Source organism: Phascolarctos cinereus, unplaced genomic scaffold, assembly GCF_003287225.1.
Source record: "Phascolarctos cinereus isolate Bilbo 61053 unplaced genomic scaffold, phaCin_HiC Scaffold_726;HRSCAF=1367, whole genome shotgun sequence".
Taxonomy (NCBI): domain Eukaryota; kingdom Metazoa; phylum Chordata; class Mammalia; order Diprotodontia; family Phascolarctidae; genus Phascolarctos; species Phascolarctos cinereus.
In genome coordinates this window covers 33,711,188-33,732,078 of record NW_027556098.1, presented here as the reverse complement: position 1 = coordinate 33,732,078, position 20,891 = coordinate 33,711,188, and the positions used below count along the sequence as shown (strand labels likewise).

Sequence of the window (20,891 nt, the reverse complement as noted above, 5' to 3'; positions counted from 1 at the left end):
CGTTTTATCTTCACAAATACCTTTTGTGAATGTCCACACAAAGACATTTTGAAAGTTAGGACTGGGATTCCAAAGGACCCCAGGGCATGGATAGATGTCAAGAGGTCTGCAAAAATGACATCTTTATTTTAACTAATCTCTAAATAAAACTTAGCATTTCCTTTAATTACGAATTTTTTAAAACAAGTTATTCTGAGAAGGGGTCCATGGCACAAAAAAGTTAAGAAACCCTGACATATGGGGATTGTAAGAGAGAGCTATGGCCAGGTTGTGAGTTTTAGATCTTTAGATGATTTTTTTTAAAGAAAATAATACATGTCACTGTCAAATTTTCTCTAGGACAGAAGGCAATGATAAATGTTTGCCATACAGAAACATAAAAAGACTAGAACTCATTTGTAGCACAATCTAAAAATAGAAGAAAGTAACATTCCTGTTCTTTCATTTTAAACTAATAATAAAATTATCTGCTAAAATAAACTCAGAAGATTATGATTAATGAAAAAAACAATTTTATGTCATGAAGTTATTAAATTCAAAAGTTTACTTAAAATAATTAAATTACAAAATTGAATGCATTGAATTTCCACGAGGAATTGACATGTTTCTATCTATTCTCCTTAGAAGGATCACAGAGCCACAGATCCAGAGCTAGAAGAGACCTCAGAGCAGAGGCCATACAATTCTAACACTCATTCAATAGATGAAGGAACCAGGCTCAGCAAGGAAGGTTAAAAGAGTTATCCAAAGTAAGAAAAGTCACGTTGGAGATGAGAATTGAGCCCAGGCTGCCTGATTGCAGAGACAATGCTCTTGCCACTATACCATGCTTTTGCCTCAGAGATCAATCTAAAATCAAAATGCAATTAATGGCCATTTATAGCTTTTCATACACCTCGCTCTTGAAAACCAGAAGTTGCCCAGAACTTTGATTCAAGAGTAAGGGACAGTGGAAAGACCCTGTCCTCTCAAGGGAAGATGTGGAATGTATCACTTCACTATTCAGTACTGATAACACTAAACACAGGGAAATAGTGGGAAGAATCTGGGATTCTTAGCCTCTACCACTGCCACCCATCAATATATTACTCAGCACATACTCCAGCACCCTGGAGATCAGGGAAGTTAAGTAACTTGCCCAGGATCATGTAGCTAGTGAGGGTTAGGGGTGGTGTGTGGGGGATGTATGGTGGTGGGGGTGGGATTTGAATTTTTCATGACACCCACCTCCTTTAATAGTGAACACACACCCACTAAATAAGAAATGCATAACCTTCCCTGCTGCCAAGATACAAACTTTACATGATGCTAAAGTACAAAACAGTATATGAATGATAAATTTCTCCCTTAGGAAGCAATCTTAAACAACTGAAATTATTGGGGAAAATGGCTTTTGTGACTGTATTTTGAAAAGACTATCTTATTTTAAAAACATACACTTATGGAGGGATAGCAAATGAAAAATTTACCGGTTATCATAACCCACAGGGATGACAGTTTCTTAAATTTTTAGCACCAAAGAAAAAGAGTCGAATTACCTTTGTTTTTTGACATTGGAGATGGAGGTTGCTCTGTAAACACGTCTAGTGAAGGGGATTCAGTGTGGTCAAAATCTTTGTCCATGGCTTCTATAAGACTGGTGATATCTGAATCTTCTGAGCTGTGTCTTAAATTGTTGGCACATTCTGGGTGGGAAGGGTGAGCAAGTGGTGGCGGGGGCACGGAGCTTTCAGGATGATGCTCCAGTTGCTGAGGCACTGTCGGTGGAGGTGGGGAGTGCTGCTCCAGCAGGACCTGACTGTGGTGCTGGTTCTGCTTTGCTCCTTTGGACCTTCTGCCTGCTGTATGACTCTGTGTTACTGCATTTGAATCCAATACTAGGGTACCTGTTCTGTTGGCAGATTGTGTAGAAGTCCTGCTAGTAATGTTTGAATTGTTTTTAGATTTGTAATTTTCAACATCAGCTGAGTTTCTATTGCTGTGCAGATGCACTGATGGATTGCAGTGTTTATGATTTCCTGCACTGGATCTGGATGAGGAACCTCCTGTTCCATATATTCCCCTACTGGAACTGTGATTGGTGTCAGATCCAAGACTGTTCAAGCTGAAAAAGGACCAATTATGATCAGAATATATGGATTAAAAATGTTCTCAAAGAGTTCTTCCCTGATGAATGAGGTACAGCATTATTTACCAGGAGAAAGAGCACACTGGATGGAGTTTAACAGTTGGTGAATCAACATCTTACGTCCACATGAAATTCATACACAGCATACTTTTTCCTCCTCTAAAAATTTTATTATTTATTTTTAACATTTTATTTTTTTCTTTAAATTCTGAGTTCCAAATTCTCTCCCTGCCTTCAGCCTCCCTCCCTACTATTGAGAAATCAAGCAATATAATATCAATTATATATAAGAAGACATGCAAAACATATTTTCATATTAGCATTGGTATACTTTTATCATACATTGCTGAATAAAAATGATGCTCTTCCATAGTCAATTCATTACCAACATAAAACACTCTAGGAGAACACTAATGGGGATAAAGGTAATCTCCAAAACAACAAAAGTGTTCTATCTACCTAAAGATTTGTGAGCTGTCAGGTACTGGCTCCCAAAACATTTGCCAACATTACAAAAATGTTGTCTTTGGAATGGATGTTTTTAACTCAATGCCACAGTAAAAAGCAATTTAATAACCAGAATTAGGTTTGTTTTTTCCTTGCACAACAACAATAATTAACATTGCTATAACGGTACCTACTACGTTCCAGGAAATGTGCTACAAATTTACAAAATTACCAATGTTATCTCATTTGATCTGGTTTTATAAGCATTTATGTAGGTAGGACTGATTACTGCTATGAACTTACTTTCCTTCAGACGAAATACCAACAATTCTCCTGAGATCAAACGGTCTTCCCATATCAAAGGGAGGGTTTGAAGCCTCAAATGACAGACGCCTTCGAAATGGCTCCCAAATTCCTTGAGCTTCTAAATAGGCTGTTCCAATTACCAAGAGAAAGAGTACACTGCAGGGGACCAAAAAGTTGGAGAATCAATACTGTCAATATCAGAATGAAGAAATTTAACAATAAACAATAAACAAAAGCATAATAACATGGTGGTGAATCAGTTTTACAGCACACAAAAAAAATGCTGCCTCTCAGTCTTTGCCAAGCAATATGAAAATACGCAAAAAAAAAAAATGATGGACTAAAGATCAGAAGCATATATCTATTTTACAGTGTTGGATTAAATGTAACTCTGATAAATGTTCATCTTAAGGGTGACCTTTCCAACCAGATTTATTTATTTTTGCCAAGAAGAAACTTTTGATCTAGTTAATCCTTCCTCTGCTTGTCTTTTATACAAAATTAAATAATCAATTTAGCAACCCAACTTATCTCTCTATCCATAAAAGATTCTGGAAAAGAAAAATAAAATAGGACAGTTAGAGGGGATTTCTTTGGTTTTAACTATTTTCTTTCAAAATTATTACGCACAAATCATCTTAGCGATTTCAACTAATGGAGCTGAATTGACAATGTCTTTTTCAGAGACAAAATTAGGCTTAATTATCAAAGATGTATGACAACTAGTGGTGGGAAAAATTCCTTTTGGTTACTGAATATGTCCCATGATGATTAAATTCCAATCTATTGCAAAAAAAAAAAAGCACACGGCATAATACCTCATTATTCCTGAGATGATTATGTACAGTGCCAATTCCCAGTTGGGTCTGGGCAAGGCTTCTGCACATGTTGCTAACATATGATATGGAAGGGATGCATTCAATATAAAAGTAAATTCGGAGCCACAAGCCGTTATGAACTTCAGTTCACGAATGACCCTGGAGGCAGTGAAATCAGGTGTAAACCTAAAAGAGAAGAATGGCAGTAAGGATTAATGTATTTTAAATGATATCACACAACAGTTAAAATCCCATGATGGTCTTTCAATAGGAACATACTATATAAGTTTGGGGAGATGTAATCAAAGTCAGAGCATTATCAGGGTCCACCGCAGTATTGAATCCAGACAATCTAGGTCTTTTTTTTTCCCCACCAGACAAACCTTGCCTGTTCTTTATTCATGTCTCTTGCATTGGTCTCTTCAATTTCTTTCTTAACTATTGTTGCTGTGGTCTAGAATCTTAGTGTCTCAAGCTGGACCTACTGTGGTCACTTCCCAACTAGTCTTATCTTGGGGCCTCTAATCCATTCTATATTTACACTCGTGCCAAATCAATCTCCCTGAAACATTTTTATGTAGATACAATTCTCTTATTCAAAAAATCCACTGGTTCTCTACTATCTAAAGAATAAAGTCCTAGTTCCTTAACTAGCCTTCGAAGGCCCTATGTAAACTGGTTAAACATTTTCGCTCCAGACCTTACATCCCTAAAATAAGCTCTCCAATCTACATAAACAGATCTACTCATCGAACATGTTATACCCAGTTCTATTGTTCTGTTCATGTTATTTCCCTTTGCCAGAATGTACTCTTGTTTAGCTTTACCTATCCAGGGGTGGGGAACCTGTGGCCTCGAGGCCACATGTGACCCTCTAGGTCCTCAGTTGTGGCCTTCTGACTGAATCCAAACTTTGCAGTTTGGATTTTAATAAAAGGATTTATCTGTAAAGTAAATGTAAATGTAAAAAACTTTACAGTTTGGATTTTAATAAAAGGATTTGATATGTAAAGTTTGGATTCAGTCAAAAGGCCACAACTGAGGACCTAGAGGGTCACATGTGGCCTCGAGGCCACAGGTTCTCCACCCCTGATTATACCCTTCTTTCAAGCTGATGTGCAGACGATGTTTGGACCTCCTCCAAAAACCCTTTTCTGACTATCCCAGTCTACAATGATATATTCTTTTTTTGAATTCTTGTAGTATAGTCAGTCCTCAACTTTCACAGGGGTAACATTCCTAGAAAATGGCATGGAAGTAAAAAAATGTGAATGCTGAGATGTTGAAACTCTGGGAAGTAGGGGGTTAGGTTTTCAGAACCACCAGAAACTGTAATCTTTCATTACAGCTTGCTGAAAATACACTTTTATGCATACAATTCTTTATAACAAAACATTAATTCTGATAATATGTACTTTTCCTAACACAGTGACCATGAAATAACCCATAAAATCCAGTATACAAAATAAAACTGGTAACATGTGAAACATTTTTTCTTGCTAGTAATTCCCTAGAATTCTCTGACCTTTTGTGTTAATATCTTGATAAAAAATCAAAAACAAAAACAATGATTTCAGACAATACCATCCTGCTGTAATCCTCTCTACCTTGGCCACCCTTTGAAAACCAAGGGGGAGGCTGCTGGGACTTTAGTCGCTGCTGTCAGAAGATGGGAGACTGGCAAGGTCTTGACATCACCTTTGACACTCTGAATGCACAGGGAGCTCTTTACTCTACAATGGCAGGATGAACAAGACGAGTGAAGTGCCTAGTAGGCTATCAACTGCTCCACAAACTTGCGTGCATTATGCCTCTCATTTTTTTCTCTACCTCACATAGCTGTGAATGCTTGTGATTACCAATGTGAATGTAAAAATGAGGTCACTAATAAAATCATGTGAATGCTTGAAGTCACAAAAGTTAAATGCACAAATGTTGAGGATCAACTATATTTATTATCTTTTACTACAATGTGACATTTATTATAAGCTACCTTTCATTATTTATCTTTTTATTTAACACCCTGGCTTGCCAACTAGACTGTATACTCCTCGAGGGCTGGAACCATGTCTGATACAATTCTTTGTATCACCAGCTCCTAGTATAGTGTTTTGCTTGCACATGGTATACACTCAATAAATGACTGTTGATGCTACAACAGTTATTAAACTCAGGCACTAAGTCATACTTAACACATGTCTTTCTACATAGCTAGTTGTAAGTTAACCTTCTCTGTTAAGAAATAAGGCAACCCTTAAAAATTTAATCAGAAGAGAGATTCAATCAGCTGGAAGAAATATCACACATTACTATTGTGCTTAATGGGGAAATCAGTGATCTCGTATGTGATGCAAATTCTATGCACAAGCAGTGAAAACCCATTGTTATAATACAATGATGACCTGTAAAAACATTTATGGGACATTTCAAGACTTCAGCAGAAGAACTAATGAGAAAATGCTTCTTTTAAATTTAATCAGAAATTACTTACAATATAACAATGTCTTTAGAGGCATTGACACCTAGTGCAAACTCTTGACAATTCACAACCTTAAATCCGTATCCTTCACACGCATAGCCACTGATTTCAATGGACTTTACATTAACTTGAAGTTGTCCAGTATTCTCAACTTTGAATGTTCTCTTCAATGTGAAATTTGGTTCTTTTAATTTCATCTCTAAACAAAACAAGAGAAAAATAATCAGGACTTAGAATTCTTATCTCTTCATGATTTGGATTTTTAACAACATTTAGCAAATGATTTTACCACCTATTTTAAGGTTTAAAGTATAATACTATAAAATGAAATGACTAAATGATTATTTTCACACTGAGGTATTTCTTATAGAAATTTTAAATAATAGCAAAACCATCATATTTCTCTTAGAAATAATTCAGTCACAAAAGTAAAAATTTGAAATAGAAGAAATTTTTGTCATAGCATAACTCAACTGATATTTAAGCTTTATTTCAATGGCTACTTCTAGACCAAATCCAAATAATTTTTTTAGTTGTGGAAACAAATCAGAGATTTACTTTTACATCTCAAGCTGATATTTATATAAACATATACAAACATACCAAAGTGCATGACTAGGTACTAGAAAGGTTTCAACCCATGTGTGCATTTGGAATTTTATGGAATACTCACTATCTGAACAATCTTTCAGTAATGCTTCTGTGATTTTGAACCGTAAGGAACTTCCTGGACCTGGAGGCTTGCCTGCAATCCTCATGTTTTCAGTCGTTCCTTGTCCTTGTACCATTAGAGCATCCACCACAGTTAAATTATTTCTATATAAGAACAAAAGTTACATACTTTTCAAATTACAAAAATCTACATATTGTTTTGACCCATAATTTCACAAATCAGTGTTCTGAAGTAATGAAAAAAGAAACATGCCAAATTTATAATTAAAGAATCTACTGCCTTTTTAATAAAAACAGCAAGGGTTTTGTATTGTTCAAACTGCATCACATGGTATTGTTAAGTGTGTACCTTAGAAAAATATTTTAATCACACTGTAGATCTATCTTGGGAGGTCTTTTGCATATTTTTTGACTTATTGACAAACTCATTTTTGAAACAAATTATTTAAGACTTCTATATATGTACTGCAGAATTCACTCAACCATAACTCATAGAGACATACCTGATTATGATTAATGAAGCAACAGTTTTGTTGAGAACTGGTGTAAATTTTACTCTGACAGATTTCTTTTCTCCAGGTTTTAAAATTATATTTAAAACTGAATGTCGAGACAGTCCTTCAGAAAATCCAGTTGTACTTTGCAAAGGATGAACCTTTAATCAATCAATAAGAAAACAGTTTTAACATAAAGTCAACAAATCTAAAAAATTACTTTTATAATACAGCTTAATATATTTACTTGCTAGTAAACAAAAACTTATTTTGTCACTATATACTTGCAGATGCTATCTAGCCCACAAGGGAAGGTGGAACTCCTACATAGTTAGACCCAAATGGATTCTGTCCACAATATTCAATAGCAGTCAGGCAGTACAGTGGCTGAAGTGCCAGACTTGGAGTCAGCAAGACTTGAACTCAACTGCTGCCTCAGACCCTAACTAGCTGCGTGGCTCTAAGCAAGTCACGTAAGCCTCTGTGTCACTTTCTTCAATTCTCAATTGAAGATCATGATGGCACCTACTTTGTAGGGTGGTTGTGAGCAGGTACTACATGTAAATTGCTTTGTAAACATTAAAACACTAGACAAATACTAGCTTTATTATTCTTTCATAAATATTCTATTTCAGGGGCAGCTAGGTGGCGCAGTGGACAGAGCACTGGCCCTGGAGTCAGGAGGACCTGAGTTCAAATCTGACCTCAGACACATAACACTTACCAGCTGTGTGACTCTGGGCAAGTCATTTAACCCCAACTGCCTCACCAAAAGAAGAAAAAAAAAAGAAGGAACATAAATACTCTATTTCAGCAGATCTGACATCTTTTTCTCCAAACAGAGCCAAAAAAAGCCTCCTTCATCTAATATTACAGAACCCTAGAGCTGGAAGGAACCCTGGTCATCAAAGTGCTAAGCAAATGTTTACATGTTAGCTATTATTAATATGATCACTATCAATATAATATTACACATTGATAATAAAGTAATTATATCCTATTAATATAATAAGTCACAACAAAAGAGCACACAGATACTTTAAGAGGATATTGTTTTCTAGTTTAATTGGTAAACACTAACAACTTCAATGGAATCCTACTCCAAGGGATTATAGCTGTAAGGGACCTTAGGTGTCATTGAGTCCCAACTCTTCATTTTTATATATCATGAAACTGAGGAACAAAAGGTTAAAGACCTGTCCAAGGACAGTCAGACAGTAAACAGTACAACTGAACTTTGAACACATATCTTTTGACTCTAAATATAAGGCCCTTTTCACGGTATTGTGTAGTCTCAAGTCCATTCAAAGTGCTTTATCTCAAGTATATTAAGTACTTAACAATGTTGAATTGAATAAATGTTAAGTGAATGGGAAAGACAGTAATTGCTCTGACTTTCTGAGCTCAGAGAAACTAGAGATTGCTATGGGTTAGAGTACTCAGAAAAGGTTTACTGGAAGAGGTAAGAGATGGCTAGTTGTAAGACGGGGAAGATACGGTTCAGAAAAGAAGGGGAACATATCAGGTGAAGAGATCACTGTGAGCAAAGGCCCTGATGTAGAACTAAATGTGTTATATTGTGGAGATAGTAATCCAGCAGTGCAGAACACACAAATATTTACTGGATGCTTATTATACGCAAAAAGTTCAGGTTCGGAATTAGTGGTAAAGTTTTAAAGTTAGGGAGATAACATACATATGTGTGTATGTGTATAGATGTACAGAGAGTTACACACATTTATATATGCATAAAAATATGTGTTGTATGATATGAATGTATCATGTATGATAGAAATATTAGAAATTTTCAGTTGAACCCTTAAATAATCAAATAGGTACAGATCATGAACTTTTATATATAGATGGGGAATTTCTGGAAGGAGACAAGCAACTTTCTTAATGTAATTTTGGATGATATTTTTACTAGACTAATTTAACTTTTGATTTTTAATTAATTTAAATATGAAATGTATAAATTGATCCACCTAACCAGCAATTCCCATGATACTTGTTTTCCCTAAGTCTCCAAACATTTCATTTTTCTTCAAGATAATGACATAAAATAGTATTACCATTCCACCCTCATGTAATTACTATCTAGTCTTTCCTGTCCATTAGTATACATTTATCCTTGTTTTTTAATTTGTTTAGTTCATTTTAAGACCAATAATTTGTAATCTAGTCAAATCTAAGAGCTAATAACATTTTTCTCTTATAAGTTGCGTAGCAACCCAAGATATTGTGATTTTCTTAGAATTTTATTATGAATGTTAAAGACTTACACAATTTCTGAAGACTTGGAATTCTAATGTTCTCAAATCCAGATTTGCCATTTTACTCAAGTTAAACCTAAAATACAAATATACATTATTTTGTAAATAGCATTGTAAGACAAACAACTTCAACTGAAGAATTACTTATCAAGTTGACATTTTCAAATGTCTATCTGATTTCTAGGACAGATGTTGCAGATTAATAAAAATATAAAACTGCCAAATTTGAGACTTGCTCTTATTTTTATTCACAGGTTGTTCAAGGAGCTATTTCTATCACATTTTGTTGGCCTCTGCTTCAAAGCTCCAGTAGAACGTCTTTAGAGCTGAAGTGGACATGGGATGGAATAGGAAACAGAAACTCAAGGTTATAAAGCTAGCAAGGAACAGAGATGAGAACTGAACCTAGGTCATGACTACAAATTAAGTGTTCTTTACATTGTACTGCATTTAAGTTAATTTTATCCTTCTAAACAAGACTTGCTTCCTTTACTTTCAATACAATACTAAAATTTCCCAAAGAATTCCAATGCTACCATATAGGGACGGAGTCATGGACATAAACCTGTAATTTCTCTTGGCAGAGGGAACTCTTGAGTAAGAAAACTTCCTCTAATAATGTATGGAGGTCAGCACCTCTGCCATTTATAGCGCAGGGAGTTGTTCCAAGGCCCGTGAAGTTAAGGGACTGGTCCCAAGTATAGCCAGTACGTGGCAGAGATGGGACGTGGAACTCTGGCTTTGAGGATGGAAGTCTATCCACCATGTCACGCTGCCTCTCACTAAGAAAAAAAAAGAGCTGAACTCCTTAAACAATGTTTACCTTTCCAGTAGTTTATCCACAAAGGCTGAGGGATTAGAATACAAAGCCATGGGAGCAAACTGAACATGAACAGGAACATCTGCTGGGTTTTCTAGAACAATTTTTTCTTCCTAAAACAAAACAATATAAGGTCAAATGTGGGATTTCTACTAATTACAGGAAGGAGTCCACATTTGGTAACAAAGTTCGAAAAGCAGTGTCACTCTGAATACTTACGGAAGAACTATTTATATTTGTAAGTGGGAAACTCAAAAATCGAGATGAACTAAGTATAGATGGCCAGGACAGCTCTGCAGTAATTTTTGATACTACATTTTTCTGAAGGTCTGTATCCACTTCAAACATGGTGGTCAATCTAAAAAAAAAAAGTTTGAAACATACAATAAGGACAAAGTACAAGAAATTATACCTTACTAAATCTGTACACTTGGGAAATTTAACTCTCACCTGAAAACATAGGACTATTTTACTTTCTAATATTTTCTACTGCTTTAACGTCATTATAAACTTTATCTCTTTTAGCATTTTAACAGTATTAACAGTTTTGCTGTATCTTATATCACTTCCTTCTGCTGTTATTGTTTCAAAGTTGAATCTGTCCAAAAGTCATAAATCTTGAAAACAGTATTAAAGACACTACAACATTCTTAAAATTAAAATTTTTTTCAATGCATTCTCAGTGAATGCAAAGCATAAAATTATAGTAGTAACTATTCTAGGTACGATATTAAAAAAAAAAGGCAGGTGTAAGAAAGAGATGTGCCATAAATTGCATATATCCCAATGGGGAACTATGTATCTTTAACTGAATATATTTCAATTATTAAGGGCTGTTACAATTCCTACAAAACCTTGCCTCTCTAGATTAGGGGCCAAGATATGAAGATAGAGGATACAGAAGCATTTTTGGTAGCAAAAGGAAACAACCAGCTTTACTACCTGGAATCTAAGCTTTCTTCTTAGTATTAAAAACATTACAAGCAATAAATATGTGATCCTATTAGCCAAATAATGGTGGTGGTGGTAACTGTTCAAGATTAATGTGATCTTTTCTGTAGCATTCAGATAGGCCCCAACTTATGAGTAGATTCAATTTCTAAAGTTCATTTACAAATCAGTTGTACGAAACTCAAGAGCACTTACCCCATAATAGCAATGTTATAAATGGTGTTTAGATTCCAAGGCTAATTTACAAAAGCCAATTTAATCCATAATGTAGTATTATAGAGGTTATAGTACCAGTACTCTAAACTTACCCTTCTTTAAATCATTACATGTATATTTTATTTGCCAACATAAAGGGAGAGTGTTACACATTTGGTACAATTGATACCGCATTAAGGAGATTAGGAGAAGATTGTTGGGGCTCTAAAAGCAACTGGGATGGGCTTGGAATTAGAGCAGCTCTTTAGAGTGTAACAAAGTTTCATTTTCAAGAAGGTGTCAGTTTTTTCCCTCTGTCAAAAGCAGATCTGAACTACACTGGAATGCCATTGTGAAAACAGAAAACCTGAGGAATGAGAGTTGCCAGGAAAGGCGGCTCAGAAGCCCTTTTTTTCAGAATAAACACTCACACATTCCATTCAAACTGTGGAACTGAAATGGAACATTAAAAAAATCAAAGTATGGTCAGTTTGTTCTTCGTAGGGGAGAATGAGAGATAAAAAACCTTTGTGAAGATACTGTTTCTAGTAGGTGAAGCTGTTTAAGTCAAGTCAAATCATAGTAGTTATTTTATAGAAGGACATTATTCAAATACCCTCCTTTAGTTTTAATGAGGTAGCCAGGGGACTGGAAGAAATGAGAGGGAATGTTCTCAGTGAATGTTAGTCAAAATGACAACTTGATTTACTTCCTTAACTGTTTTTAAAAGACTAGATTTAATTCCTCAGTTTATAAAATAATTCATCAAGGCAAATGAGGTAACAAAGAAATAATCATTTGGACTCCAATAACTATTAAGAATTAGGATAGGGGCAGCTAGGTGGTGTAGTGGGTAGAGCACCGGCCCTGAAGTCAGGAGGACCTGAGTTCAAATCTGACCTCAGGCTAAGCACTTGACACTTACTAGCTGTGTGACCCTGGGCAAGTCACTTAACCCCAACTGCCTAAAAATTAAAAAAAAAAAAAGAAAAAAAAGAATTAGGATAATTAGAATAAAAGGACTCACTTGTGACCTGCATTATCTTTTATTCCTGTCCATGTTCTGAATAAGTTTTCATGCAAATCCCAATCAGAATCCCACATGTCTTCCTGCATTGCTAGGCCATGTTGTACTTTAGGTTCAGCTAAAACAAAGTCAATTTATTTTAAATTACAAACACACATATACACACACAAAAAGAAAGCATTGTCTTTTATGTAATTTCTGTAAACATGGTGGGGGTGGGTAAGTTGGATAAAGAAATAATCGGTTTTTTGCTAGAATCAATGGTTACTTACATTTGGACAGAAAAGGCAATCCAACATAGCAATGATCCCCACACTGTAAACTGGGATCAAAATAAATGTTTGCTATCTGTAAATAAAAAAGAGAACCAATTATTAAAAACTAGGTTGAACCCTAAAGAAATGCAAACCAACTACAGAATACAAAAAGAAAAATATTAAGTTAAAATTATTCTAATGATTCAATAAATAAAAAATGTGCAAACCTTAGATTTTTTCCCTGGCTCTAATTCTTCTTTATTGCTCTTTAGTCGCTTGTAGTAAAATCGCACATCTTCTGACAACGAACGTATATGCTGTATTTTGACCTTTTGTGAGAAGGAACTCATAACATTTAAACTTTGATGAACTATTTTACCCTGAAGTGAGAAGAAATAACTCATTAGCATACTATTGTACTTAAAATAAATACATACTTTAAAGAAGACTGGCATTTATTTGTCCAAGGAATCAAAAGCCAAAGAATATTTAGAAAGCAACAAAATCTATAAATCAAGTTTGTGAATGGAAAAATAACTTTTCAAAGTGATAGTAAGCTAGGAGAAAACTAATGACCAAATCACTATAGTCTTATCTGGCTAAATTAAGTAAAATATTTAATTATTAAAATTATTAAAATATTCTTCTCATGCTACTACTTTAATGGATGAAAGTGAAGATAAGAATATAACCAAAGAATTTAAACAGTTAAAAAATAGTTGCAAGCCACATTTGGTTCAGTACTGTGACAGTACTGAAATAGCTATACTGCACATTAGAGCACTAAGTCTAGATATATTCTATTCAAAGGAAAAGTAAATTTCTTTTCAGAGCAAAATACAATTAGCGTACGGAGAAATTGACTAGAGACTGTTAAGACAAAGTTTTCTGATATTCTGTCAAATTGGCACATTTGTTATAATACTGGGGAAGGGGAAATATCAATTATATTATTCCCTTATGAGCTAGCATTTTCTTCCCAGAACAGATTTCTGTCTTCTAAGTTGAAGTGAAGCTAATGACAGTAATCCCATTTCAGTCTTTATTCAACACTGAATTTTATCTATTTTTTTCAGGTGAATTCTCAGAAGTTTGAAAAACATTATCAGACCCTATGTCTAATTTTTGGTTCACCAGTAGACTGAGGAGAATGAATAGGAGGAAAAACAAGTGAATTAAGCTCAACAATAAGGAAGTGTGGAGAAAATTACCTATTACAAGCCAATGAAAACAAATAAGGATTACATTAAAAAAAATTTATATACAGTAAAACTTCATTCATCCAATAATGGGTGGCTTCAAGTATTGTCTACTTCCAAGTTACTACTAGTATTCTCTAACAAGATGGTTTTAAAGACTTTAGAAATTAATGATTTAAAGTACATTTAGAATTAAAAATAAATCTGGTCCAATAAGCCGAGATAATCATTCAGATGATTAATTTGAACAAACATTAAAACAAAGCATCTAGTTTCTACAAAGAGGTTTCTCTACTTCCTCCCTCATTAGCGTACTTTTCCCTCTTAGTATTTCCTTGTTGTGGCTAAAGAAAGAAGGGGAGGAAGAAAACCTTCACTTTGGGGAAAGATGAATTAAACAAGCATTAGGAAGAACCTAGTGTTCTAATCAGAGTTAATCTAATCTAGCATTAATTAGGAAATGGAGTAGAGAGGAGGTTAGGGGTTAACAAGACATAGCTAAGACCAAATATTTAATTCTGTATAATGTTGAATTTGATCAAAATTTTTATTTTGAATCTGCTGAATTCTGAATCAATGTTTAAAAAAACCTCTTTTTAAGCATAATGCATTTCCCCCTAATTTGCATTTCTTCTACCACAAAATTAGTTCAACTTTTAAAAAGCACAGTGGTAAATTGCTGGGGAAGGCTAACATATATATTTTAAATGAATTATCTTACTGGAAAGGAAGGTGGAAGAAAAATGTGCTTTGGGGAGCAAGTCAAGGAACCCACTGCAATCACAGCCTTCACAGGAATTGTTAAGATCTGTGGAGGAAAAAAGGTTAAAACACAGAAAAAATGTATTTAGTTTTAGTTTGATCTCAATGCTTACAACAAGATGATTAAAAATGAGTTCAGAAAAGCTCTGGTAAGTATATGTCAGTAGTCCAGGGTGATAGATATAAGCTTTACTCTGATCACCCACATGTGTCACTAAAACATCTTCAGCTTGTTAAAAGTTGGTAACTAATGATAGGTCATATTTACATAGTTTTAAGTTTTACAGGGGGCTTTCCTATAAAATATGCCTAAAATACAACCAAATTTCAAAGTACTTTCAAGTGAATAATTCATATAATCTATACTTGAATAGTAAACAATACATACTAGGAAAGGAATGGAAATAAAATTTGCATGCAGCAAAGCTCACTGAAAGAAAACCTAGGATCACCTTTTCTCTATGTGTACTTGTAGAACAGCATATTCTGACATTCATTTTCTTTGGCAAAATTTTAGTGTATTAAAAAAATCACAGTGCATAACTACCCAAAGAAAGTAGGACTATTTTGAAGCCCTTAATTTATCAGAAATATATCAAAATGCTCCATCAAAAACATCAAACCCTATACACACAAACCCTTCAAGGATGTGATGATTCTTTATGATGATTAGACAGACTGATTTATTTAAAAGTCAAATACTATTTTGGGACAACAAATCAAGGCCAAATTATATGAACCTGCTTTCATCCTTTTTTTGCAGAAGTATAGCAGATGAGAAATCATGTTTCAGTTACCACATCAGATCTAGCTAAAGTATTTCAGTCTAATGAAATTCAAGAAAGATGCTATATATTATTCCTTTTCAAACACAGAAATAATATACCATGGAATTTTTCTAAAATTTCTTTCATAATTAAGAGGTTTGGGTTTTTGAATAAATACATGCTAGTTTATCCTAACTTTTTAATAAGGCATAATTTCTTAGGGAATTGCAAAATATAGTTAAAATGGAGAAGAGGAAAGAATTTCATAAAAATCTAATTCAGAAAAATCCCTCTGACACTTAACATTACCTCATAATCTGTTGTTATCTGTATGGCTCCATCATGAATTCCTTCAAGTTCTTTTGCAATCAATTTGACTCTGAATACAGCAAAATAGCCAGAAGTTAATATTACCTGTATATGGAAGAAATAAGATAATCAGCCCTCCTCAGCAGATTCCTCCACTAAAGTGAGTAAGAATGCTACAATGACACTTGAATTTGAACTCTAAAATATCAGGGTGGAACACTGATCTAATACCTGAAAATAATGACCTTTGTGGGATGCTTACTTGTACTTATGTGCATAGCCTAGAAAGAGAACAGGACCTTAAGGGGGTATAAACTTCCAGACAGAGGTTATAGAGTATTACAGGTAAATGGCTGCACATCCATTATATTTAAAGTCCTCTCAACCCTCTGCCCCAAAAGAGTAAAGCTAGTTTTATATGAAAATTCTATCAGTAAAATTTCAAAATTCTAAGTCAAATGACTTTGGCTTAAATCCACTAAAATCTCAATAATTCCTTTATCTAATAAGAGACCTTTGGCAACAACTTCCAAAAGCATCGCTCTCGGAGTCTTGCTAGTGTGTATGTGCACGCGCACCCGTGTGTGTGTGTATATGTGTGATTTCAAACACCCACAATATAAGATAATGGATAGGAGGCAATTTAAACTGTACTTTCCTTGTTTTACTGTTAAGTCCATTTTAGTTTAAAAAAGATGAGGTGACACTACAGTTCACATTGGTAACTTCCACTCTTCCTTAACCTTTTCAGCATCTAAGTGCTGGTGTCAGGATGAGACAAGGTGTGTATGTATATACATGTGTACACACACACACATACACACACACACACACACACACACACACACACACATCTCTCTCTCTCTCTCCAGGCATATGATTAATTAGTTCTATTTTTCAAAGTGGTATTGTTATATTTGTATAATGAGAAGACAGAAAGGATTGGTGATGACAAATGTGGAGAAGGAGGGACTATAGCAGTCATATAGTTCATAATAAAATACCTAATTCTCAGTACATCAGCTAACATTGGCACTGTGCTCTAACTAGCTTGGCTAATCAGATACCAATACTACTGAATCAATGAAACCCTTTTCACCACCTTTCAGGGGATGATGGATTTATTTGCCCAATTAGCTGTCTTTTGAAAACAACAGAGATTTAAATGACAGTTCAAATTTCTCCTTTGCTATCCTACTTTTCATGTTACAAAGAATGTATAACCTTGCTTCCTATATAACTTGTTTCAAGGCAGCACCGCCAAATAAGTATTAGCCAAAGTGTTCAACGTGTATATAAAAGTCTTATTTGGGAAATTTAAAGCCTCATATTAAAGAAGAGGTAGTAAAACTGTACTTACTGATGACTGATCTGGTACAGGGGAATTTTCCAATTCTGGAAGGATTGAGATAACAGTAGTTCTGTTGCCTTTCTCCGTAGTTAAAAGTTCTATTGTTAGACCATCTCCTATAACATGCCAACTTTTAATAGCCAACTTGAAAGAAAATAAAAATAAAAAGCAGCGATTTCACTACCAAACACCGAAAATCTAAACTTTTTCTTTAAGGGGAAAAAAAAGATTCCTTACCTCAATTGGATTGCTGTTTATGATTGCAAATAACATATTACTTGCTTCTGTAGCACTAAGTATGCCAAAATCTATGAAGCGTTCCTCCATTTTGGGGGACAACACAAAGTACTAGAAGGATTGAAAAAGATGTTAAGGCTTAATAAGCATTTGTTGAAGTTCCAAAACACAAATATTCACAGAACATAACAATGATGTTTATCAGAAATGTAGTCAAGAGAAATAAATAGCATCATAAAGCTATGTAAAATACTTTCTTCCCCCTATGTGGATGTTATAATTCAGAAGAATTTCATAGGGTGAAAAATTATACAAGTCAGAAGGGGAAACTTACAAACCTAGCTGGTTAGCCATCTTCTTATATGCCATGTGCAAATAGCAGCATCAGTGTGTGAAAATACAGGAAACATAATGCACATTTGAGATAGTTTTTAAACTTTTTTGAAACTTTATGTAACAATTTTAAAAAATCAAGCACTGAATATGTAAAGGCACATATAAATAAAAATGGATAAGATGTGACAAAATGTTACAAAATCTTACTGATTTTCACACTGAAAATCTCTCACTTTCTACCTAGATGTTCTTTGCCACCTCAAATTAAGTATGTCCAGATAAATCATTCCCCTAAAACCTGCCCTTCCTCCTAACTTTGCTAATTCTATTAACAGTACCACTATTTCCCTAGTCATATAGACTCAAGAACTCTTCCCTCTTAGTTCTCACTTTCACTAGACTGTAGGATCATAGATTTAGAGCTAGGAGACAGCTTAAGGGTGATCTAGTTCAATTCCTTCATCATTTTACAAATGTGGAAACTGAGATGCAGAGAGGTTAGGCCTTGACTTGGTCGCACAGGCAGTAAGCAGCAGGGTCATAGTTCAAATTTAGGACTGCTAATTTCAAATCTGGTGCTCTTCCCACTGCACCATGCTGCATTCCCAGCTGTCTGACAATGAAAAAGTGAAAAAATCATTTATTAAACACTGTGTGCAAAGCACTGGGGAAATAATTGGTGACGCTGAGACAGTTGCCGCTTACATTTATACATGTAGGAGGTTTCAGCTGCAAATCAGACAGAAAGGTCCAATGGTTCTTAAGGTAAGGTGGCAAAGCCAATGGTAAGCCCTCTTCTTTAAGGTCTTACCTCTGGTAAAACCCTGTTTTTTGATGTTGAACCATTTGCCTTTTGTACCAACAGTTCTTCCCCCTGGGGTCTTTAGTAACTGTGGCTGCTGAGGAGACAGAGGCCACAACATCAGCAGAAGCAAGTACTGGGGTCAATCTCCACAACAGGTGCTTCCTTGGATGATGCCCTGGAGGGAGGGGGGAGCAGGGAAGGGGCTGGCCTGAAAGAAGAGTGGGTTGTCTGCATGTCCTTACTATTTCCAGGGCTCCTGGGCTATCTCTATTGGGACTTGAGGGGAAGTGCTAGTAGAAATGGTGGCTGTGGTTTATTGTGACTGGCACAAATGGTCTCTTTTGTGTCTCCCTTGAGGTGTCTTGCTGCTTCAGGTATGCTGGCTTGTCTGCCTCAGAAGTGGCAAAGAACGTGTTATCTGCAGGCTGCTCTGGGCCCTACCCAGCCCACAGGGACAGGCTTGTGACCAAGACTCTAGTGTGTGACCCACAGCACCAACAACACACCCGCCTCTCCCCTTAGAGACCGTGAGCATCATAATCTGTCTGCTATTACTCCTATGCAAACTCTTGCCACATGTCACCATCCCCCCATCCCTACATCGCTTGATCACTAGTTACTCAGAAGTGAACTATTTCCAACGTCCATTTCCTGTTCTTCCATTTCTAACTTACCATACCCATATCCTACTCCAACTCTGTCTACACCTTCCACTGGGCCCTGTTGCAATTCCTGCTGCAGAATGAATAATCTTCTGTTCATTTCTGATCTCTTTCTCTTATACGTCTTCCATTTATTTGTTCTTACTGAAATCTGGCAAGCCCTATATGACAATGCATTTATTCTCTCCAGCCCTGGTTGTACCTTCCTTTATACTCCTGACGCATTCATACTGGGAGGCATCTTGGAAGCCTCCATCTTCCTAATGCCACTTCCAGACTCCCTTTTTACCACCATTAGTTAACAACTTCTCTTCTGAAGTTTACTCTATTAACACTTTTCACCCTATACACATCGAAGTACCTCTGCCCACTAGGCCCCATAGATATTTCTCCCTTTTCTCAAGCAGTTTAGCACCAGACAGTTTCCCTCAACTTTCCAATTCTTGACCTTACACCATTCAACTTCAAAATTCATGTTGATGCTTCTTAAACATCTGAATCTCCCAATCTCCCTAAATCCCAAGACCTTTGGTATCACACTTAACTTCAGCTACACACAGGAACTGTCATGCCCTCGATCAAACCATTACCTTCCTGGATCAAAAATTCTTGATAACCTTCTGACCATAACCTCCTATCATTCAACTTTTCCTCACCTCTCGTTAATCCTATTTTTGCCTTCATTACAAGCCTGATTCCCTCAGCCCCTCTATACTTTCTCAGGGCATTACCCTTACTCTGACTTTACTTCTTTCCTTCCCTATTTAAACCCAATAGTTAACAAATTAAACTCCACACACTTCTCTCCCCATGAATTCCTTGCCCTCTTGTTCTGTGATGCTCACCCGTTGCCCAACCCCAGTCCTGGATTACTCCCACACACTTCCCACATGCTACTTAAGAGTTGGTGCTAGTTACATAATTGTGCTAACTAGGTACACCACATATTTATGTGACCTAATTCTACTCTGCCCTCACTGAAGAAAGGCAATGTTTTTATTCCTCCTGAAATGATTTTCTATCTCTGCTCTGATGCTATTCCAAACCTCTACTGCTCTCCAGCCTCTTATAATTCCCTTTCCCCTCCGCCTCTCAGCTCCTCAGCTTCATGTCTTGTTTTACTAAGAAAAGTGAGGCCCTTCATACTAAGCTTATCTTCTCATCTCCACACCTCTTAACATCATCTTCCCACTGTCTTCTGTCTCCAGTAAGAGGGGGCCCTTCTTTTTGCCCAAGCCAAAACCTGTACCTTTGCACTGGACTCTATTCCCTCCCATCTTCTCAAACTCCTTTAATGAATTAGATAAACACGCAAGCTGTGTGTGTATTATGAATGATCACTGTATTGGTTTTAGTTCTTACAGTTTTCAAAGTTGTTTCCCCAGTGTCGTTATGTATACATTGTTCTCCTGGTTCTGCTCATTGTATTCTTCATCAGTTTATAAAAATCTTCACAACTTTTCACTTTTATAATATTGATGTTATGAGTATAAAATGTTTTCTTGGTTCTGATTACTTCTCTCCACATCAGTTCAATTAAATCCTTCCCTATGCCTCTGAATTTTGTCTCTTCATTTCTCACAGCACAACTGTATT

General features: G+C 35.6%; 1 protein-coding gene across 5 annotated transcripts in view; it reads right to left on the bottom strand.

Annotated features, from left to right (window-relative positions):
- The window catches only part of TMEM131 (transmembrane protein 131), a 249,718-nt gene that overhangs the window by 19,805 nt on the left and 209,022 nt on the right, over positions 1-20,891 (bottom strand). For all 5 annotated transcript variants that reach the window (XM_078146325.1, XM_078146323.1, XM_078146324.1 and 2 more), the window contains 16 exons: positions 17,493-17,603; positions 17,265-17,399; positions 15,905-16,009; positions 14,788-14,874; positions 13,095-13,247; positions 12,883-12,958; positions 12,611-12,728; positions 10,657-10,795; positions 10,441-10,550; positions 9,627-9,693; positions 7,354-7,505; positions 6,852-6,994; positions 6,191-6,377; positions 3,700-3,885; positions 2,879-3,037; positions 1,539-2,104 (listed from right to left, as the gene is read on the bottom strand). In XM_078146325.1, coding sequence (XP_078002451.1) covers positions 1,539-2,104; positions 2,879-3,037; positions 3,700-3,885; positions 6,191-6,377; positions 6,852-6,994; positions 7,354-7,505; positions 9,627-9,693; positions 10,441-10,550; positions 10,657-10,795; positions 12,611-12,728; positions 12,883-12,958; positions 13,095-13,247; positions 14,788-14,874; positions 15,905-16,009; positions 17,265-17,399; positions 17,493-17,603 — 2,494 coding nt within the window. The remainder of the gene's footprint in view (positions 1-1,538; positions 2,105-2,878; positions 3,038-3,699; positions 3,886-6,190; positions 6,378-6,851; positions 6,995-7,353; positions 7,506-9,626; positions 9,694-10,440; positions 10,551-10,656; positions 10,796-12,610; positions 12,729-12,882; positions 12,959-13,094; positions 13,248-14,787; positions 14,875-15,904; positions 16,010-17,264; positions 17,400-17,492; positions 17,604-20,891) is intronic.